Here is a 24464-nt window from a genome sequence, read left to right on the forward strand (position 1 = left end):
ACACCCTGTCAACACATTAAAAACTTCTCCCTACAAGTTTGGGGAACAATGCGGACAATGTACGGGACTATAAAAGTCGTACCACATTCGTTTGAATGCCAATTAAAATAGATGGCAAATGAGTCGCTGCCCTCTGGTCTGAACAAAAAAACATAGTATACTAAAATGTGTGGCGCACTATGATCTGTATGGCACAAGCACCATGCATTGGAGGGTCCTCTAGCCGGAGCAAGAAGCCGTGTGTCATAGGGGTCTGTCCTATGCGAAGTCGAGTGAGGAGGACGTCGTCCCGCCTGCACGACTGGAAGGAGGTACGCTACGGCCGCGCTGTGGACTTTACCAGACGCAGCTTACTGTCTGTCACTTCCAGCCATTCTTCTTACCATCGACGCATTACTCTCTATCAATAGCGGGGCGATAGCATATAGAGGGATGGCACCTGAAGTAGCTGAGAGTCACGAAAAGCCTCCTTGGCTGCTACATCCGCCATTACGTTCCCCGCAATACCCATGTGCCCTGGTACACAGGAGAAAGGCACCTCCTTCCCCAGCCTTTATAGATCCTACCATCATACGTCTAAAATATGAAGACAATCTGATAGAAGTAAAATATTGCAGGGCCTGCGTTATTTTGATTATGATGCAAAGTTCTTTTGGACGTGCTTGCATATCCAAAGGTACAGACACTGCGGCGACACAGCCGTTATAAAATACATAAAATGAATTCGCAATTGCGAATGTGGACAACCATCAGCTGTAGAATGGAATGACGACAATGGAAGTTTGTGCTGGACGACTCGAACCCAGATTTTCCGCTTGTCGCGAGCGGCCGCCTTATCATTTGGCTATCCGTGCACGACTCAGGCCAGACCCAAGCTTCCATATGTCGTCAGTCATGCGTCTGCGACCTGTACTCGTACATCCATTATGTATATTCCCAAACAGGTGAGACGTTATATTTGAAAGTCGCTTCCCGGTATCGGCAGATAAATACGATATTACAGTTACTGTGTTATTCTGATTACGATGCAATGTTCGTTTGGACACGCATGCTGATGGTTGTTCTCATTCGTAATTGCGAATTGATTTTATGAATTTCACAGCGGCTGTAGTTCGCCGCTGTGGCTGTTCCTTTGGACATGCAAAGATACTCGTTCAAAGGCTTTGCGTTATAATAATCTGTCCTTTGACAAAGTCGCTTATCTCACTGGATTTCCCCATTTGCAGCCCATATTTTCGCTAGGATAATACCACATCCATCTCTGCTACGATTACATACTTTCCATAGGCGTCACGTGCTTGAAACGTCACCAGGCAGCATCCAACGTCGTGGTGGGCAGTAGTCATAGTGTCCTGGATTATCAATGACATGCCACCAGAGGAGGGCGTTATACTTTGGAGATCTGAGAGCTTGACATGTTTCCTTTGAAACTTCCTGGCAGATTAAAACTGTGTGCCCGACCGAGACTCGAACTCGGGACCTTTGCCTTTCGCGGGCAAGTGTTCTACCGCCTGAGCGACCCAAGCACGACCTACGACCCGTCCGCACAGCTTGTCCGCACAGCTTTAATTGCGCCAGTACCCCGTCTCGTACCTTCCAAACTTCGCAGAATCTCGCCTGCAGACCGTGCAGATCTAGCACTACTGGAGGAAAAGATATTGCAGAGACATGGCTTAGCCACAGCCTGGAGGATGTTGTCAGAATCAAGTTTTCACTCTGTAGCGGAGTGTGCGCTGATTGAAGCTTCCTGGCAGATTTACTTTGTTGGTTAGGAACAAAAGAGGATAATGGACCACGCCCATACAAACAGGAAGATTCATCAGCACCCTAGAACTGGTCAGACAAGCGCCTTGTAACCTGCTCCATTACAGATGTATCGCGTTTGATGTCAATCTTAAGTAAGAGGAGACGCAATGGAGGCTGTACTGAAAGAGATGTAAGGTAGAGATGAGACGAGAGTGGTGTTAAGCTGGAGGAGGGCGGAATGTGCTGACCTGTATGTCGGTGAGCGTGGTCCTGGAGTGGTGGCTGAGCCGGCAGACGAGCTCTCCCGTCTCGCCGTAGTCGTAGGAGCGGCAGCGGAAGGGCGAGGTGAGGCACAGCTCGCGGCACTCGTCGGCCGAGTGCACGTCCTGGTAGACGGCGTCGACCGTCTTGAGCACGCGGCCGGCCACCCGTCGGAACTCGCAGAGGCGCGCCGGCTCCTCGGCGCACTGGTTCTCCAGGTAGTCCTGCCCCGGCGCCGCCGACAGCGACTCGCCGCCCGTCACGCGGTCCATGTCCGACAGCTCGCACCGGCCCGTCGACGACTCGTAGTTGGCGGACCTGCCCAACAAGTGGCGCCTCGCTCTCAACTACCACATTCACTCACGTTAGGTGCCGCAGTAGTAAGCATACTCACCAGAACGACTGAATTATTTATTGTTCCACTATTGGCTAATTAACTCTCTGAAATTCTGAAGGGGACACACATGAAATACAGGGAGCGAAATATTGTATACAACTGAAGTAGTTGAAAAGGGACTGCGGACAAGGTTGTAACCTGTCCACAATATTGTTCAATCGGTACATTAAGCAAGCAGTAAAGGTATCTACATCTACATTTATACTCCGCAAGCCACCCAACGGTGTGTGGCGGAGGGCATTTTACGTGCCACTGTCATTACCTCCCTTTCCTGTTCCAGTCGAGTATGGTTCGCGGGAAGAACGACTGCCGGAAAGCCTCCGTGCGCGCTCGAATCTCTCTAATTTTACATTCGTTATCTCCTCGGGAGGTATAAGTAGGGGGAAGCAATACATTCGATACCTCATCCAGAAACGCACCCTCTCGAAAACTGGACAGCAAGCTACACCGCGATGCAGAGCGCCTCTCTTGCAGAGTCTGCCACTTGAGTTTGCTAAACATGTCCGTAACGCTAACACGCTTACCAAATAACCCTGTGACGAAACGCGCCTCTCTTCTTTGGATCTTCTCTATCTCCTCCGTCAACCCCTCCTGGTACGGATCCCACACTGATGAGCAATACTAAAGTATAGGCCGAACGAGAGTTTTGTTAAGCCACCTCCTTTGTTCATGGACTACATTTTCTAAGGACTCTCCCAATGAATCTCAACCTGGCACCCGCCTTACCAACAATTAACAATTAATTTTATATGATCATTCCACTTCAAATCGTTCCGCACGCATACTCCCAGATATTTTACAGAAGTAACTGCTACCAGTGTTTGTTCCGATGAATAATTTGGAAACTTAATTAAAGTTCAGGGAGAAGAAATAAAAACGTGCAAGTTTGCCGAGGACTTGTAAATCTGCCAAAGACAGGAAGGAATTGGAAGAGCAAGTGAAAGGAATGTCTTAAAAATGTCTGGAAAAAACATTGTAAGATCTTCTTGTCTTCAGGCAAGAAGAGTATAGAAACTTTTGAAATGTGGTGCTACATACAAATGCTGACGATTTGATGCTTAGATCGAGCAACTAATGAGGAAGTGCTAAATCGAATTGAAATAAAAAAAAAAGAGTTCTTCCACAAACTGACTAAAAGAAGGGATCAGACTTTAGCACACGTCCTGGGGCATCAAGGCATGCTTGTTTTGGTAATCGAGGTAACTCTGGTAGTAAAAATTCTATAGAGAGACTGAGGGATGAATACAACAAATGGTTCAAATGGCTCTGAGCACTATGGGACTTAACATCTCAGGTCATCAGTCCCCTAGAACTTAGAACTACTTAACCCTAACTAACCTAAGGACATCACACACATCCATGCCCGAGACAGGATTCGAACCTGCGACCGTAGCAGCAGCGCGTTTCCGGACTAAAGCGCCTAGACCCGCTCGGCCGCAGCGGCCGGCTACTCTTTACAGCTCTATCTAATGCCACAGAAGGTATTCCCTGATGTCTTAACACAGGTACAATAACTGTGTCCCTCCTTCTTGTCAGTATTTTCCGCATATTTCTCTCCTCGTCAATTCTGCAAAAAACCTATCACTTATTATCCGACCGCCTATTTTTCAGCATTCTTCTGCAGTACCACATCTCAGACTCTTAGATTCTCCTATTTTGCAGTTTTCTCCACCTTACATTATTCACTTCCATACAATACTATGAATCAATCCCACAATCTCAGAAATTTTAGCCTTTCCTTTGGCCAGGAACGCTCTCTTTGCCTGTGGCAGTCTGCTTTGTATGTCCTTGCTTCTTCAAATATGTGCTATTTTACTTCCAAGACAGCAGAATTACTTCACCAATTTTGATTTTAAGTTTCTCGCTGTTCTCCTTTCTACCGCTCCTCACACTTTCGTCGTTCTTCGGTTTACTTTGAGACTTATTAGACGTTTCATTCCATGCAACGTCCATTAATTACTTCTCACTTTATTGAGGATAGCGCTGACATTAGTGAATCTGACCATTGATAACCTTTCATCTTGAATTTTAATCTCGCTCTGGAACCTTTCTTTCATTTCTGTCATTGCTACTTCGATGTACAGACCGAACAGGAGGGGAGAAAAAATGCACAACTGTCTTCACCGTTTTTGGTCTAAACATTTCGTTCTAGCTTACGTAACGAAATAATAATAATAATATGCTTGTATGACGTAAATGACGTTATTAGTTTGGTTTAATGTGTTCAATACGAACGTCGCATAATTGATACCATTTTTGCAACTAAACATTTCATTCTAGCTTACGTAAAGAAATAATAATATGCTTGTATGACATAAATGACGTTATTAGTTTGGTGTAATGTGTTCAATAAGAACGTCACATAATTGATGATTATTAAGAGGGCAAATTCAAGAGGTAGCTTCTGGCAGGAAAAAGTAGAAAAAAAAGTTCATATCAACATATGTCTGGAATATGGAAACGATGATGATTGTACAGTAAAGCAATTAGTACTGCTACATTAAATTACACATTACGATATATTTATTTTTCCATTTTACGGAACACGTTTTAAGCGGCCACCACGGGAAGCAGTTCAAGCGTTCACACGTGGCATCGCGGATTGCCTCAGTCTTTCGAATGGTCTAGGTTGTGACCTTATAGCGTGGCAGGCTGCTCGGACACGCTTTTGAAGGGTCTGCAAATCAGCAACTAGGCCAGCATACAAAACACTTCTCAGATGCAATCGCGCATAAAAATCAAGGGTGCTTGTCTGAATATCGTGTAGAACCTATTGTTTCAGAGCTAGTGCACGAATATCCCGCAGCCGTCCAAGTCATTCATCTCTCTGCAAGGACTCATGCTCACGTCGAAAAGTCGGTGCAAAGGTTTCGCGAGTTGGGTAGTGCTGTCTACCAGGAAAGTGGCTCGATAAATCTGTTCGGCATCTCGGCCTTTTGCTAGTGCTTGACCGTAGACAAAAACTATCTCTGCTTGCTTCTGAAATGAAAAATGGAACATCTGAAATCAGTTAGTTTGGAACACGTATGTAATGGTACTAATTGCTTTATTGCAGACTCACTGTCCGTTTCCGGACATATGTCGCTATGAACTTTTTGTCCCTTTTCCGTCAGGAATAATCTGAAGTTTGTCCCCATACTTAATATTCATAGTGTATATTGTAGGTTTTTGATACTATTCGATTTCGATTGTATGCGGAAATTTAAGGAGCAAAACACTCAAATGTTGACTGGCTAGGCAGAGAGGTTACATATGATATGCAAATTTGATCATCAAGAATTCTTACAGTTCGTCCGTTAACTGTCAGCATCATCGCTTGAAATTTATGTCGGACAAGTGCTAGCTAGACATATTGGAAAGTTCTAGTGAGATCATCAGACGCAGCACCAGAAAGTCCTTGCACGCCTACATCCAAATTATCCATGGAGATGTAACCCCTGTGTTGTAGATACGCAATCCAACCATCTTCCCTCGTCCATTCCGTGTGGATTACCGTCGCTCCCGGTCTGCTTCTTCTCGCCTCTCAGTCTGCTTCGAACCGTAGAGTTTGCAGAACGACCTGTCGCATCCGCGCCCGTTTTTTTCCGCAGCGTCTTTTCCCATCGTCGCCGCCTCTCCTCGCTCTGTGGCTTCGTCACCCTTTGGCAAAGGAATCGAGTCGCAGGGGGGAAACAAAAGGCGACCACCCTTTTCATGTCCCGGTTAACTGCTGAGAGAGAGAATGGCGAGGCCGTGAAAACTGGAGTCTTTCGGAGGGGGACAGCGCGTCAATGGCCTCTACAGAAGAATGGGCCCACCGACGGAGAACTGGCTGGGAGGACAAACGGCCGCTGCGATGCGCCTGCAAGCTGGCACACGGTGGTCTCGCTCTGGGAAACAGTATTCTCCAGGCGGCCCAAGAGCGTTCCATGACGCGCTTGTCGCCGCCCCACGGAGCCACAACCGGGTTGTGAGCTCAGACACTCTACAATATGAACTACGTAATATGGGGACGAAGTCATAATATTATAATTATCACCTCATAAAATGAAGTTACGTGATCAATATTTGTTTGATTGCAAGTACGTGTCTGCAGTCCTTATACACGTTGAAATTCCAGCAGCAGAGCACCCTAGCATGCCGCTAGAGTATCCGAGAGAAAATGGCGCCGCCGATTGATAAAGTGGAATGTGTCGTGCGGTTAGGCTTACAGAGTCCGAAAATACAGTGGAAAAGCCGGATTTTGGCCTAAAAGCCAGTCCTACCTATTTTAAATACAAGTGTAGACATTTGGGTATTTTCAGTCATCACTAACTATTAACTACAGTCACTTTTTGGCGAGATCAACCCTAAAGTGCCTAATCTAAAAAAATCGGTAAAGAGCCTTATAATTTGGCAATTATGATACTAAATGCTCAGTCCTTTTAATTGCTGCGTTATTCCTACAGACACGTTTATATGGATAAAACTAAAAAGTTCTTCAGTAAACAGTAAAAACTGCCTGTTATCGACGTTGATACTGACAGGATATCGGTCCGAAGGGTTCCGAGATTTTCGAGAGTGTTTTAATTTCAATAATGCAAGTGTGACATAAAGTCAAACAAGAGGCAGGCGACCATTATCATATTAATCAATAGTTCTCTATCCAGGCTGACTGGATCGCAATGGTAAAAGTCGAGCATCAGGCAAGGACGGACAGGCAAGGACGGACTTTATTGCTCATACGACACGTTTCGGAATTTATACACCAGATATCCAGGGGCGTTTACTAAACGTAGATATGGCGTTTCACATACGCCATATCTACGTGCAGTAAACGCTCATGGATATTTGACGATGAGTAAATTCCGAAACGTGTCACATGATCAATTAAATCTTTCCCCGCCTGATGTTCGACTTCTACAATTGCGTCTGAATGCAGAACTACCGATCGTTTTGTCTGAATTTTGACTTAGATAACAAATGACGAAATAAATGTTTTTTTCGTGTGATATAATTGCAGGTTAACAATTTTCGAATTTTTTTGTTCACTTCTACTGTGAAACCTTGCTTCATGACAAATTTCATGATACTAGGTCGAGGGGAATTATTCTGTAGGTTTTGTTGAGTGAGTTTACGAGAGGGTTGGAACTTTAATAGTGGCAACTATTTATTTACAGCTCGTACAAAACAGGTACGTGTTTAAAAGTTTTACTGGCCTTCAAAGTACTCACCAGCATTGTGTATAACCCGTTGCCAGCGATACTTTTAGCAGTGGCAGTTGTGTTGACAGTTCGAGCGGCTTGGTCTATTGCCCGACGAATTTGTAGCAGTTCTGAAGCGAATGCCGTGAAGTGTTTCCTTCAGTTTAGAAATCGAGGTGAACTCACGAGGGCTTAAGTCAGGGGAGTGCAGTAGGTTGTACAGCACTTAGCAGCCCCATCTTTCAAACAAATCATTAACAGCCTGCACAGTACGTGCTTGAGCATTGTCCTGAAAAATGATGGTTAGCAGAAAGTGTCATCTCTTTTGTCTCTATGCTGTTCATTTTTTGAACAAAATCTACGACCAGCTTAGAGACAGAAGTGATGACTTTTTCTGCAGAACCTGACCGTCATTTTGCAGGACAATGCTCAAGCACGTAGAGTGCAAGCTGATACTGATTTGTTCGACTGATGGAGCTGCTAAGTGTTATACCACCTACTGCACTCCCCTGTCTTGAGCCCTCGTAAGTTCAACTCGATTTCTAAACTGGAGGAATAACTTCACGTCATTCGCTTCCGAACTGCTACAAATTCGTCGGGCAATAGACCGCGCCGCTCGAACTGTCAACCAACTGGCACTGCTAAGAGTATCCTACGACTTCCACATCGCTGGCAACGGGTTATGCACAATGCTGGCGACTACTATGAAGGTCAGTAAAACTTTGGAACACGTATCTAATTTGTACGAGCTGTAAATTTAGCAAACGTTGCCATTATTAAAGTTCCAACCCTCGTATTTGACTTCGATGGCCGTATCTTTTGATTGCACTGACGTAGAAGCTTCAATTTTTTACACCTGTAGGCCTTAATATATGGCATAAATTTCAACTTGATACGTCTACTCGTTTGTGGAAAAAAGGGCTTTTCGTAAGTTAGCGAAACCCTCAAAACGAAGAAAAACGTACGACACAGACATAAGGATAGCATTATTTGATACATCGCCGGCCGCTGTGGCCGACGATTCTAGGCGCTTCAGTCCGGAATCGCGATGCTGCTACGGTCGCAGGTTCGAATCCTGCCTCGGGTATGGATGTGTGTGATGTCCTTAGGTTAGTTAGGTTTAAGTAGTTCTAAGTTCTAGGGGACTGATGACCTCAGGTGTTAAGTCCCATAGTGCTTAGAGCCATTTGAACCATTTTTTGATACATATGCATATCCCTTGGTATATCACCTTATTCCGTCTTTTATTATTCCCTGCGCTTACGTCATTAGTCGGAATGGGCCTTAGTTCGGCGTTCTCTACTTCATCGCTAAAAAGCCCAAGAAAAATCGGAACTGTAAATATTTGGCCGGACACGACCGTGAAGTGCCGGACATGTCCGGCTAAAGCCGGATACCTGTTAACCCTATGTGCGGTAATTCGTTATCAGCAGAAGCAGAAATGATACATTTATGTAGGCTAATCCGGATGAATACATAACCGTGCACATTAAACGCGCCTGTTCCCGGGATTCGGGCAGTTGCGCCGCCCCCGGATCGAATCCGCCAGGTGTATTAACGACGAGAGCCGGCGTGCCTGCCAGCCGGGAAGTGCTTTTTAGGCGGTTTTCCACACCTGACTTGGTGAATAATGGGCTAGTTCCCAAGGCTCGCCTCAGTTACATAATTCGCGAACATTTAGCAAACGTTCATACACTTTCACGTAATAACACTACATGCGGATACACTGGTGTCCACAATTAAAGCAACAAAGTGAAATTTTGCAAGGTTGCGTTTATTTTGTCACAAAACGGTTCAAACAGGTGGCAGTAAAGTAGAAACAATGTAAAGAATACAGAATGTAAACAACTGCAATATGCATAAAGGTAGACAAAAATGTTCATTTTTTCCTAACTTAACAGATTTGCACACACTTTCCCACAACTGGTTAATGTGCTGAATATGGACGTGACTAACTCTGGCAGCAACAAAGACCTGACAACGGCGGGGTATACTGTGAATAATGCTATCAATCTCATCTTGAGGTAATGACACCCATGCTTCCGGCAGAGCTGCTCACAAGTCTTGGAGAGTGGTTGATGGATGCTTATTACATGCAACCCGTCTCCCTGCTGCATCCCCAACATGCTCTATGGGATTCAAATCGGGAGAGCGAGCAAGCCACCCCTAACGTGCAATATCTTCCGATTCCAAGAAAACATCCAGCACCAGTGCTCTATGAGGTCGACTACTACCGTCCATCAATACAAAGTCTGCGCCGACAGCGCCACGTAACAACCGCACATGAGATCACAAGATCGCGTTACTATTCCTGACAGCAGTTAAACCTTGCCGATTAATCCGAACAACTTCGCGAACCCTGCCCACACCCTTGGGGATCCTCCTCCATATTGGTCTGTTTCCACAATGTTTGCGTCCCGAAATCGTGTTCCACGTGCCCTCCATATGCGAATCCGTCAAGAGTCAGTCTTCAGACCAAATCGAGACTCATCTGTGAAAAGATCATTGGCACACCGTTCGACCGTCCAGGTGGCATGTTGACGGCTCCACTCTAGACGCTCTCTTCTGTGAAGGCACCCAAGAGGTAGACAGCAGGTCTCCAAGAAAAAAGGCCGCTCTGCTGAAGCCTTCTGTTCACCGTTTGCCTCGATAAAACACGTCCAGTGGATGTTGTAAGGTTAGATGCCAGTTGCCGTGCAGTACTAAGGCGGTACCGTCGTGCCCTTACAGGACAAAAACGGCACTCCCTTTCTGATTTCACACGTAAGTGGCCCTGCCCTAGTCTTAGGGATACAGTTTCGGTATCTATAAACTGTCGCCATACCTGAGAAATAACAGAGCGATTCACATTAAGCCATCGGTCCACATCAGTTTACTACTGTTCTGCTTCCATTCTTCCTGTGGCCCTCCACTGCAGGAGTCTGGTAGGTTTCTTGTCTGTGCCATACTGCACCGTCTGTGACTGTGTACACAGTGATTGTAGATGTCGGAATACCTTGGAAACACTGCCCCTTTGATAGGTGCCCTGACGTCATCGTTGGGGTGGTTGTCCGTTGACTGGAATGCCATCTTCCGTGCAGAACACGAGCATACGGACATTTGTTGACAGTTTGTATGAGTATATGGTGAATCAGACACAGGACGGGGAAATAGTGGTTTGTTGATTTAATTTCGAACACTAGTGCACTTGGAATACTCGTATTCCGTCCAGGCGGCAGGAAGGGCATCGGACCACCGCTTAATTTTCCATGTCAGTTACGATAAATAACCATGGCGACCCTGCGTACATACAGGACAAAAGCAACAGAAAAAAGAAGAATCCAGATGACTGCTTTATCCGCATGAATGGCGTGAGGCATTGCCGCTGCTTTCGAAAACGAATGACCATATGATACTCCATTTTATCAGTGGGCTGCGCTTTGGCTCCTGTAACGACATGATAAGATAATGTGACTCGAGGATTTCAGTGTGTATCAGGACTGCAGGCATGTGCTAGCAAACAAACAAAACATAAATTACATGGTTAAATTTTTTCAGAGTTGATAATCAATACCTTATGACTACCCATTGTACAGTCTGTAGGGTTTCGGAAGCCTATTTTGGATTATTTTCGGATAACGAACCAGGTTATGGCACAAACTGTTGCCATTTGTTAGACCACATAATGCACGGAGTGATTCCGTCATGATGTTACAAACTTTCTAGGATGACGGAGAAGGATAAATGTATCAATTTGAGGTAAGAGCCCATGTAGCGGAAACGAACGAGTCGAAAGTTATAAGCGAAAACTGTTCTGACACCTCTGACAGTGGAATGCATGTACTTGGTACTGTTGTTGCTACGATTCTTGGGTAGGGAACTTTCGGAGGTGGGTGTAAGAACCAAAACAATAAAAAAGTCCATTAGGTATATGCTCTAAAATGCATACCTTAAGAGCTATGAGCGCTTGAACATCTTCGATGCTATGAAACACATCTATTATATTGCAAGCTGCTTGGTATCTATATTTATGTAGGAGCTTGAATGGAAGAAAACAAGAAAAATGCCCATTAAATATGGGCTCTAAAATACATACGTTGAGAGCTGTGAGCACTTTTTCAGTAAAAGAGATGTATATGACAGTAGCGAAGATGAGCTAGTGCTCACAGCTCGTAAGTTAGGCGTTTTGGAGTTCGTATTTATTGGAGATTTAATTCTTGTTTTGCTCCATACTACCACGTCGGAAAGTTGCCTACCCTACATTCTTAGCGAGAGCAGTACTGGTACATGTATTCCAGAAATATCAGAACGATTTTCGCTTATAGCTTTCGACTCGTTCGTTTCCGGACCAGGATAACCTCAAAGCGATACATTTGCCCTTCTCCATCATCCCTGCAAATTCTATAAACTTATTGGTTTCCCATCCCTTCTTCAGGAAAGCGAATGTTATCTCCCTCCAGAAAGTTGTTTCATCGAAATAAATAGTACGCAGTGAAAGTTCTAGGTGGTTGTGCTTCCAGGGCGTTCAAGCGTAAAGTTTATAGAGAGATTACCCAAAAACAGTCCATGTTACAAACGAAACGGTTCAGCAAGTACTGCTAGCTGAACCGACTGAAAGTGGAATAAATAAGAACAACGATAGCTGATACAAAACACTGACAATGCATAAAAGAAACAAAACTTTCCAAACAAGCACAAACTTGAAAACCTCCTGTTAGAAACATGTAGCAGAATCGAAGAAGAGATATGTTGCCAATTTGTGAAGCTGGAATCGGTGCAAAGATCAATCCACAACGTGAAGAAGAAGGAGACGGAAAAGAAGAAGAAGAAGAAGGAGGAGGAGAAGAAGAAGAAAAAGATGATGATGATGGTTATCAGTGTGCAAGCCTAAAAGAAACATAGAAGGTAAAGCAGTCATCAAGCTGAAGGTCGTGTTGTGGATGGTATTTTTGCTTTTCGTAGAGTTGGAAACTGGTTCTTCTAGCTACTTTTAGCTTAATATTACCAGCCATGGATCGAACCCGCGAACTATTCGGATTGGCAATATTCGGACTCATAAGGTTCGGAACCTGTACAAAAACGAGACAGCAGTTATCCGTGGACGGACAAAACAAGAAGAGGTGCAGATACGGAAAGGTGTCCGACAAGGTTGCGCACTATCCCCTGTTATCTTTAACGTATACATTGAAGAGGCGCTGAAAAAAGTAAGGGAAAATTCACAGACAGGTGTAGTAATTCATGGCCAACGAATAGATATGATAAGATATGCCGATGATATAGCTGTCCTGGCTGAAAGTGAAGAAGATCTTGTAGTCCTACTGAATAGAATGGATAAAGTTATGGGTGAAGAATATAATATGAGAATTAATAAAGCAAAAACAAAAGTAATGGCATGCGACAAAGAAGATCCAAGTTCATGTAGGCAATGAACTGCTTGAACAAGTTGATAAATTTACTTATCTGGGCAGTAATATTACCAGGGATGGAAGGAGCAAGTAGTGAGAAGTAGAATAGCTCAAGCAAAGGCTGCTTTTAGCAAGAAGAAAAACATATTAACATCTAAGAGCATCAGCCTTGAAATCAGGAAAAGATTTTTGAAATCATATGTGTGGAGTGTGGCATGCTATGGTTGTGAAACATGGACTCTCGGGACAGAGGAAGACCAGAAGCTAAATTCTTTTGAAATGTGGTGCTATAGACGCATGCTCAAAATAAAATGGATCGACAAGGTCACAAACGAAGTGGTTCTGGAAAGAGCAGGTGAGAAGAGAAGCTTCTGGAGTTTCATTGTTAAAAGAAGAGTGCAATTTACAGGCCATCTATTAAGACATAAAAGACTCCTGAACACAATCATAGAGGGATATGTCGAGGGAAAGAGACCAAGAGGAAGACCACGACTGAGGTACATGGATCAAATCGTGAAAGATGTGGGATGTAACACCTATAAAGAAATGAAGAGAAAAGCTGAAAGACGCACAGAATGGAGACAAGCTGCCATTGTAGCTGTTGCAAACCAATCCTTGGATTGACCACTACAGAAGAAGAAAAGGTTCGGTAATTAGAACGGCGTTACCAAGGAGGAATGTTAACAAGCTGTCTATGGAGTTTCTGAGTCTCGAGCTAAACTTAAACGGCCTCACCGTTCTGCTGTGTTACCACATCAAGATCTTAATCAGAGGTTTTCTCGCAAACGGCGAATCGTGTATTTCGACAAATAGTATTTTTGTTTTAAAATCTAATGGTGATATCTTCGGCGAAGGTCTTGGGCTAGAATTAGGGGGCACAATGTATGTGACGCGACACTCAAAAGAGTGATACAGCACTTCTGTTAATTCGGTTACATGACAAGATTGGTCCAAATCTTTTCGTAGCATCAGTATAATGAGAGTACAAGCGATAGTACTGTTATTTTTAATGTATTTCCACAATATCAGTCTCGACTTTCATGTGGGAAACCTCTGTTCTTTCTGCTTCGTGCGCGGAAAATTCAAGTACTCAACAAAAAGAAGACTGGAGGGTTTCTTGTACTGGTAGCCATCAGCGTGTTCACAGGCGATTTTCAGCCAGGAAGCAATTGCGCTTGTTTTTCGTGTCGTCTTCTTCCAACCTCATCTTTTGTGCACGTGTTGCTTGTCCCTCGCCGAGCCTTCCACGCAAGGCAAGCATTCCCGAAATATGTACCGCCGAGGCAGGCAAGTCCCGGGCGACGACCGCAGAAGACTACATCCGGCGGTGTTGGGCCACTCACGTACAATGAGACTCGGAGCGGCGCGGCTTTTCTCGCTTTAGCGCTGCCGTTTTCTCGGCAATTGCCTTCCGTGTCGCGACGAATTGCGGCGAAGTCGCAGGGCGGGTTCGACTGAAAAGCGAGACGAACCGCTGGCGGCGCCATTGTCCACGCCAGACCCTGCCAGTGCAAGGTAGGGTGTGGGGACAACCTGTGGCACTAGCCACTAGCTGGCGCACGTGGTGTGTGTGTGTGTGTGTGAGAGAGAGAGAGAGAGAGAGAGAGAGAGCGAGCACAGCTGTCGCGTTGGCAGCGTGTTAACACGGGCCGCGCTGACCGAGACATTTTGCTCCGCTGCAACCTACGAGGGCATGACTAATCCTAGTGTTACGAGTTACATTTGCATTTGGGCTTGTTGGGATCACACAGTTACTCTTGGCGAAGTTGGAACCGACTGGATGTATTCTCGTAATTGCTCTGTTAATAATGAGAGCTGGCTTCGAATCCCGGTCCTCGTTAGGGTTTCCTTTTGAGACGAATGCCTACAATAAATCCACGTCCATTTACCTTCCACATCCTTGTCGTCTTCCTCCAACCTCATCTTTTGCGGTCGAAAAGAACTTAACGCCAACATGATTTTAAACTCTGAACCATTCTTTCTGTTTTATCTTGACCCCGTGTAGTAGTCAACTGCTGACATAAAGGGTGATATTATTAACGCTTAAAAAGCCCCGAAGCGGCAGAGATGATTCTGAGACAAGTAATTTAAGGCATATGGTGTCGCAAATGTCCGGAAATATCCCAAAAACGGATGAGAAATGTTTAACTTGTGATTGTACTTTGCAATAAACCAGAGGAGACCGCGTGGTCATTAAATAAACTAAGAAATCTTGCCTCAGTGTAAAGCCTCAGTTGTGTAAATTAATGAAAAAAAAAGAACGCTACGTGGCAGACGTAGGACTTAAACCCGAAGCCACACGCGCTGAAGGCGTGCTCGCTGGCCCCGAGCCATACCGACGTCAATACTTGACTGAATTTGGGATGATCAGGTGAGCCGGCCGTTGGTGGCTGAGCGGTTCTAGGCGCTTCAGTCTGGAACCGCGTGACCGCTACGGTCGCAGGTTCGAATCCTGCCTCGGGCATGGATGTGTGTGATATCCTTAGGTTAGTTAGGTTTAAGTAGTTCTAAGTTTTAGGGGACTGATGACCTGAGATGTTAAGTCCCATAGTGCTCAGAGCCATTTGAACCATTTGATCAGGTGCGGCAGACCAATAGGCTCAACCGCTGCACGTACTGCGAGCTACGTCATCTGGTGACGTGACATATTCAACATTTGTCACCCACTTTTGAGGTATTTCCCGATATTTGCGACCCCATGTGTCTTATATTAAATTATTTCTTTCAGCGTCATCTGCGTCATTTCGGTTTTTAAACGTGAATAAGAATCACCCGTATACAGACCACTGCTGAGTGGGAGAGGGTTTGCACAATGTGTGTGAATTGAGGTTTTACGCCCAAATTGTGTTGCATCTAAATCGAAATTTGCGACTAAGCACTTACTTACTTGTTAGAAATAATAAATTAAAAGCAGATTCATATATGTTTAAAAAAATAAACATAAGCGAATAACAAACATACGGTAAAACAGCAGAAAAATTAGCAATTTAATGTACGTATTGGATCCAATAGAATAAATAGATAGCAACGTGGATAGGTATGACGGGGCAGGGACCATGGAAGAAAGATGATACGGTGAAGTTCAAGAGAGGGGAAGTGCAAAGTCGAGTCTGATCGTCTAAACTTTAAGTGTGGGCCATTTGTCAGACGTTTATTGACATCAAGGGCTCCCAAAAAGTCAGTTTTCGGCCCTTGCCTGCAATAGGAAAAAGGAAGAAGGGCAGAAGATTAGAGTTCAACATTCCTTCGACAGCATATTCATTACACACGGAGCACAAGCTCTGGTTACTAAGGTATGAGGGAGGAAATCGGGCGTGGCCCTTTCAAAAGAATCATCCGATCATTTGCCAGGAGCGATTAAAGGATGTAACGGGAAACCTAAATCAGGATGGCCGAACAGGGTTTGCACCGTCATCGTCCCGATTGCGAACCCACTGTACTAATCACTGCGCGACCTTGCTCGGTTTCTTTTTAGAGTACATGGTACTATGTCTCGAACCTATGATGCCGTTGACCTTGTACGTGTTCAGCAAATGTAAGGTCAAACATCTGCGACCTCCAATTTGTGCTCATATTCAACTAATCTAGCTGCTTTTGCTTCTCATGACTGACAGTTGTAAAGCAAGTCATAGTCAAAGCATGTAATTTTAGCAATTCTGTCCTGTGTTTGCCGTTCCGAACATAATGTAGCGTTTTATGGTTGCAGGTGTGCAACATTCTTTCAGTTAGGCATTCCTGTCCGTCACTGTGAGGAAGACATTTATCTGTTTTCAAATATACTGTCTGGTACGTTTCCTCCGTATGACAGCAAGTCATATCACCTTCTTAAATATTTGGATATTCCAAGCATGTCTACATTAGTCCTTGTTGGAGAGAAATGCTGTGCTAATGTAAATCAGTTCTAAGTTCAAGGGGACTGATGACCTCAGAAGTTAAGTCCCATAGTGCTCAGAGCCATTTGCACCATATTTTTGCTCCAGCTAAAGTCGTTTTGTCAGAAGCCACGTCTCTTTCAGAGCATTGTGAGATTTCCTCAAGTATGCAAAGTTGCCTATGAATGACGTGCAAGTATTAGCAACTGTATGGTGCATTCTTGAGATGATCTGTGGGCACAGCCAGTGTTCCCTTGCAAAGCAGAAGTCTAAACAGGTTCCACAAAGAGTTGTGCCGGATGCACGGCTCCCACGATGCGCTGCCGGCAAAAGCCACCCGCGGCCGTGTGGAAAATCGGCTCCTTAAGAGCGCGGTTTCCCCCCTGCCGCGAAAAACTCGTCGCTCTCGCGCGCCCTTGCGGTCCTTCCAGTGCGTGACACGAGCACCACAACAGTCTTCCTCGGAGCAGAGCTACCCGCTATCCTAGCGTGCTCCTCGGTCTGTGTTGGCGCGCTTGATCCCGTCCGTAGCTGTTTAGTGCGGTGACAACACGGACGTACCTGACGAAAAAAAAAAATCACCACCACCACACAGGCAAAAGAAAAAATGATGCACAATTCCCGTTTACCAGACTGCGCGCCAATTTGCTAGGTTAATTCTCAAGTCTCCGAGAACTTTCTCTCGTAACGGAAAAAGCTGTTTGTGGTTATCTATCCGACAGATAGAGTAGTTAAGCTCGGCATCTCCCTCGATTTTCGAGAAGTGTCGGCTATCTGTAGGCATCTTCTCCCTTCTTTTCATTGTACAATGAGGTGACAAAAGTCATGAGATATCTCCTAATATCGTGTCGGACCTCCTTTTGCCCGGCATACTGCAACAACTCGACGTGGCATTGACTCAAAAAGTCGTTGGAAGTCCCCTACACAAATATTGAGCCGCCCTGCCTCCGTAGCCGTCCTTATTTGCGAAACTGTTAGCAGTACAGTAGTTTGTGTACAAATTTACCTCTCGATTATGTCCCATAAATATTCACTGGGATTCATGCTGAGCGATCCGGGTAGCCAGGTCATTCTCTCGAAATGTCCAGAATGTTACTCAAAACAATAGCGAACAATTGTGGCCCGGTGACTCACCGCACTATCATTGTCGGTTGTGAACATGAAGTCTATGAATGGCTTCTAATGCCGTAACCGAACATGACCATTTCCAGTCAGTGATCGGTTCAGTTGGACCAGAGGACCCAGCCCATTCCGTGTAAACTCAGCCCACTGCATTATGGAGCCACCACCAGTTTGCACAGTTCTTTGTTGACAACTTGGGTCCTTGGCTTCATGGGGTGTGTGCTACCCTCGAACCCAGCCAAATTGGAAATTTGTGGTAAGATCCATGGGACCAAACTGCTGAGGTCATCTGTCCCTAGGCTTACACTACTTTAACTTACGCTAAGGTCAACATACACCCATGCCCAAGGGAGGACTCGAACCTCCGAGGGGGGGATCCGCGAATCCGCGCAAACCGTGGCAAGGCGCCGTAGATCGCACGGCTACCCCGCGCGACGAACCCAGTCATCAGCTCTTACCTACTGAAATCGGGACTCATCCGACCAGGCCTCGATTTAGGCCGGTGTCAGCAAAATATTTTCGTATTCGCAGGAGAAAGTCGGTAACTGAAATTTCGTGAGAAATCAGAAGTTTTATCTGCTTTTCTTGAGTAGATATATTCTTCGTTTATTTCTGGAGGACATGGAGTTACAGTATTCAATCTCGCTACGACAATCCTGTGTTCGCTAATCCCTGTAGCCGTTTTGATGCTCGTTATTACCTCAGGATTCAAATGTTCAAATGTGCGTGAATTCCTAAGGAACGAAACTGCTGAGGTCATCGGTCCCTAGACTTACATACTACTTAAACTAACTTACGTTAGGAACAACACACACACACACACACACACACGCCCGAGGGAGGACTCGAACCTCCGGCGGGAGGGGCCGCGCAGTCCGTGTCAAGGCGCCTCTAACCACGCGGTCACTACGCGCGGCAGCTCAGGAAGCCATGTGTTTTCACAACCGTTTACTATTCGAGTGGGCTCATCAACTAATTGCTCTAAATAATTTTCAGAGAATGCGTTCAGCACAATTTCGGACGCGTTGTCATTGATGAGAGGTAATACCTGAATTTGGCGTATGGTACATTGAATTCCCTAGTCATTTCCGCAATGGAATGTTCCGTGCGTCTCGGTTAAATTACCATTCCGTTGTCAAAGTCTGTTAATTCCCATCGTGCGGCCCTAATCTCCGTTTCACGTGAATCACGTGAGCACAAATGACTGCTCCGCCAGTGCGCATCCCTGTTGTACCTTGTGTATGTTATATACCTCCATCTGTGTATGTACATATCGCTACTCCATGACTTTCGTCACCTCACTGTATAATCATCGGTAATAGTGATACAGTGCACAAGGACCTACCGCAGTCATCTACATGACAATGAAGTATGCTAGACGGTCTATCCTGACGACAGAACGTGTACATTACGAAAGTAATTCAGTACATCGCATAAGCATTCCAGAAATGGATCACAGAATCGAGATATTCTAACGAATTAGCTGGCAGCCATATGGGAGCTGCTGTGATGTCTGTAACTCAACTACGTTTGCAGATCGTCTTTTCACGAAATGAGTCCTCAACTCTTTTGGTTTACTAGCGAACTGCTATCGACCGTTATTGTTCCTTGCGTTTGACACAGAGCTTCTACACTGTTTCCTGAACGTTTATCATCTGGGGAACAGGTAGGCAGGCACGGATGGTGAAGGCGAAAATTTACGATTACAACGTAAGCTGATATTTTTAAAGTGTGCGTAATATCATTTATCTTGTTTGGCCACTGTATTCGCATTGGCGCTTAGCCTTTCAGATGACAGCTCCCTTTCCATATGCAGTCATTTTGTATGTGAATAATAGCTCGGCTCCTTAATTCAATTCGCCGCCCGCTGTGGCCGAGCGGTTCTAGGCGCTTCAGTCCGGAACCGCGCACCTGCTACCATCGCAGGTTCGAAACCTGCCGTGGGCATGGATGTGTATGATGTCCTTAGGTTGATTAGGTTTACGTAGTTCTAAGTCTAGGGACTGATGACCTCAGATGTTAAGTCCCATAGTGCTTAGAGCCATTTGAACCATTTTGAGCCTTAATCCAAATCGTTTATGTTTAATCGCGCACCGATTAGACTGACGTGGTGGCTACGAGACTTACACAGTTATTTCGTACTACTTTCCGTCAGGAAAGGAGCAATTTCCTCGTACCTTGGGAGTACTATTACTTTATAGCAGGACGCGAGCTCAGTCTCTGCTAATACGTACACGATTTCACAGATACAGCCAAAGTAACTGCCACTTTCATTTGTACTTGAGTAAGTGCGCATTCACACACAATGTAGTACGGGACGCCAGAACGTTTGAAAGCAACAGTAATCACATGAGCGTAACATGACTTGAATTTAATCAACTTCACGTATTTCAGTAAAGAACGACAAGATCTGCGTTGAGCAAAAGAGCGGCTGTTTGCAGTATTTGGCTTAAGATTCATTTTTACAAATGTAATCCGTCTTCTGTTCTCAGGTGCGTATTCTTTGCATTAGTGTCTACTGTATCCTACTACCCTGAAGTTTTATTTCATTTTTCATTTCGTAAAGTAAATAGATGTATCGCACATTTTGTTGTTGTCACTGTGTATTCAGACGGCCACGAACAGCGCCAAATTCCATTGATGTTACTGTTAACGTAAGCTGTAAATACCTCTCAAGTGACTATGTGAGAAACCAACCATGTAAAGTAGCCAGAGCAAACGAAGAAGGTAGATAGAAATCCATTTAATGCGCCCCCATCGCAGCAGATGTTGGAGAGAAATTGCGTAACAACGAGATCAAGCACGGTACAACCTTCTATTCCATTTACAGTTTACGTGCCGTCTGTAGCTCTCTTTAGCCAAATCACGATATCAGGGAAAACTGCATTTAGCAGGCTGTTAGTCCTTAGTGTTACTTTTTATATATTTATTTATTTAGTTATTGTTCCGTGGGACCAAATTAAGGAGAAATCTCCATGGTCATGGAAAGAGTCAATACATGAAATTATAACACGATATTAGAAACAGATAAAATGAAATATAAAAAACATTCAGGTGACAAGTCGTAAGTTTAAATAAAGAAAATCAACAATGTAACACTGAAATTTGCTTAATTTTTTAGCTCTTCCAGGAGCTCCTCGACAGAATGGAAGGAGTGAGCCATGAGGAAACTCTTCTACTACTTTGGTATCGGTATTCATTAAATGTGTAGCACCACATACAAGTATACTACTTAATCTTAGAGTATCTTTTAAATTGATTTAGCATTATATTTCAGACCTGTTAAAGTCTGGATTGATCACAGGAGACAGGCTTCAGCATATTTAGGACACAATATTCAGATCCTGAAAATTTCATTCACACTGCTGTAACGGAAGTCAGTGGAAACTACAGTCCAATCTCTCCTTTGCATTTTAAACTACAATCTTTTGGACAGAATTAAAATGAAATTCGAGAATAGTAGTAGGGTTTCTGCCTTACGGCAGGTCTTGTCATGGGTTAAGCCTCTTACATTTTTGTCTGTCCATAGCCAGTCTTTTCATTTCTGAATATTTGTGTCCTTTTATATTGTCCAGCATTTGGTATCTTCTTTTTCCTCTTCACCTTTTTCCCTCCACCATTCCTTCTATTCCTTCCTTCAATGAACAGTCCCTCCTCAAACAATGTCCAATTCAGTTCCGTTTTCTCTTTCAGATAACTTTCAGCATGTTTCTTTCTTCTCCAACTCTTCTTAATACTCCTTTATTCCTTACTCGGTCTTCCCATTTCACTGGCGGGGGTGGCCGAGCGGTTCTACGCGCTACAGTCTGGAACTGCGTGACCGCTACGGTCGCAGGGTCGAATTCTGCCTCGGGCATGGATGTGTGTGATGTCCTTAGGTTAGTTGGGTTTAAGTAGTTCTAAGTTCTAGGTAACTGATGACAGAAGTTAAGTCCCATAGTGCTTAGAGCCATTTGAACCATTGGAACCATTTGAACCATCTTCCCATTTCACTTTTTCCATTCTTCTCCATATCCACATCTCTAGTGCCTCCAATCTTGTTTCATCTTCCTTCCTCAATGTCCAGGTCTCCGCACCATACAGTGCAACGCTCCAGATGTAGATCATCAAACACTTGTTCTACCTCTCTTGCACTCTCTACCATCACAACCATGTCATCTGCATATCTTATACACTCGACTCTCCGACCCCCTATACAAGCGCTCCTCTCCTTCCATCAAAATTTTCACTAATATTTCCTCCAGTATATATTGAACAGTGTTGGTGATAAACAACAACCCTTTCTTACACCTCTTCCCAGTTCTATTTCTTCACTCATCACACCTCCTATTCTTACTCTTGCTCTCTGGTTCAAATATAAATTACTAATTAGCCGTCTGTCCCTACAGTCAACTTCATGTTTTCTTAGGATTTCCATCAGTTTGTCCCATCTGACACAGTCAAAAGCCTTCTCAAGATCAATGAACACAACATACGAAATTCGAGAGTATAGTTTTAAACAATAATCTGTATCATTATACCTTTGAGGAACAGTCAAATGAAAATTAGATGTACGGGAAAAAGTAAGTACCATGTTTCTTATTTCACTGGTAATCACCATAAGTTGGTACATTTAACCCGCTGTGAGGCAAGATGGTCAGTGCCATCATGGAAAAATGTTTGTGGTTGTGTCCCGAACCACGATTGTACCCAGACCTGCTCCTCTTTGTCCGAAGCAAATCGACGGCTACGAACGTCTTTCTTCAGGCTCCAAAAACACAGAAATTGCATGGGGAGAGATCGAACATGCGCGGAGGATGTATAAGGGCTTCCCAGTGAAACTTCTGCAGCGTAGTCGAACCAACAAACACTCCAACTCCGGGAAAGTCATGATGACCTTTTTCTTTGACTGCAAGGGCCCGCTGCTCATTGACTTTCTGGAACAGGGAGTCACATTAAACGCACAGCGGTACGTGGACACACAGCAAAAACTGAAGCACGCCATAACGTCCAGCCGCTCAGGAATGTTGACGCAAGGCATCATTCTGTTGTAGGATAATGCCCGCCCAAATGGTGCCAAGATTACTTCGATTACGATGCAAAAGTTCCGCTCCGAAGTCCTTACACATCCATCCTCCATACAGTCCCGATCTCTCCCCATTGCGATTTCCATATTTTTGGAGCGCCGAAGAAAGATATTTGTGGCCGTCGATTTGCTTAGGACGAAAACGTGCATGCCAAGGTACAGTCACGGTTCCGCAGGCAACTGCAAACATTTTTTCATGAAGACACTGACCGTCTTGTATCACACTGAGATAAATGTTTTAACATCTATGGCGATTACTTTTGAAATAATAAACGGTTTACTTACTTTTGTCTCGTTTTCATTAGACTGAATTAAGTTTGCTGCTAGAATTGTATTGTAAACTAAAAGTAGTTAGGTAATATGAATGTTCTGATTGCTGTTTATGAGTTACTTTCGTATTGCCAATTATGTGAACGAAAGTGATTCAGAAAATGAATTTATTGCTTTAATTAAACGTTGCAACCGTTCTTAGCCTTTGTCTCTCTTTATCGGCAAAGCACATGCTTGTAGTCATAGGTGTAGAAGTGAGTGGAGAATGCTTTCGTTTGCATCTTTTAGTGTGTAAATACGACAACATAAAACTGAACGTCGAAGAATAGGAGAGTTCAGAATTGACAGAGAGCCATAAATCCTTCAGACCGTGGTCGTTTACATGTTCAGAGTGCTTCCAGCGGTCTCGGTCACAGACGTTCTTCATGTTGTGTTTTATGCGACTGTACTAGCCTGTTGGTTCTTTGGCGTTGCGTTGACCCTTTACGTGCTTGGTCGCTGCATGCAGCCACCGCCTCTTCGTGGTTTAGTGTGTCGTGTGATCGTTCGGCACGCTGCGCCGTGGCAAACCGCGAAGTTTCGCGCCGCTGTATATGTTGTTTGCGAGCCGGATTGTTCAGATCCGGTTTCACTGTGTTTTTGTACTGCTTCCCTGTTTGATGCTATTGTAGTGCAGCAGAAATAACCACGACAGATTTATATCTATCACTTTGACTTCTTTAATAAAGTTGCTTGAGGGCGGTACTGTAGCGAATGAGAGTCCAACTAGCTGGAAATGATCTCGTTTAATGTTTTCCATGTTTCATCTGGTTCCCTAAACCACTTGAGGCAAATGACGAGATGGTTTATTCAACAAACCAGCGGCCAACGTCCGCCCACCATCTCCTCCTCCAAATGTGCCACTCCCCAGTCTGTAATGAGACTAATCTCGATGGGACGTTAAAACCCAGCTTACCAGCCCTCTTTCCTACGTTCTTTTCTGCCATGAACTGCGTTTTGACATTTGGAGGAGTCCCTGCGACGTCGCGATGTCGTCCAGTTGCTGAGAACACCTGCTTAATTTTTCACCTGCTTCGCATTTCCAATTATCGACTGTTTATTCATTGGTGAGCCAAATAATTATGTGCACCTGCTTAATAGTTTGTATGTTCGGCCTACGAACAAAATACATAACTGATTCTGCTT

At 44.5% G+C, this 24464-nt stretch overlaps 1 protein-coding gene across 1 annotated transcript in view; it reads right to left on the reverse strand.

The window, feature by feature from the left end:
* LOC126195525 (uncharacterized) overlaps positions 1 to 24464 on the reverse strand; it is a 237150-nt gene that overhangs the window by 34899 nt on the left and 177787 nt on the right. Inside the window, exon 5 of the mRNA XM_049934152.1 lies at positions 1995 to 2325. Within this exon, the coding sequence (XP_049790109.1) occupies positions 1995 to 2325 (331 nt within the window). The remainder of the gene's footprint in view (positions 1 to 1994; positions 2326 to 24464) is intronic.

This window comes from Schistocerca nitens, chromosome 7, assembly GCF_023898315.1.
Source record: "Schistocerca nitens isolate TAMUIC-IGC-003100 chromosome 7, iqSchNite1.1, whole genome shotgun sequence".
Lineage (NCBI taxonomy): Eukaryota > Metazoa > Arthropoda > Insecta > Orthoptera > Acrididae > Schistocerca > Schistocerca nitens.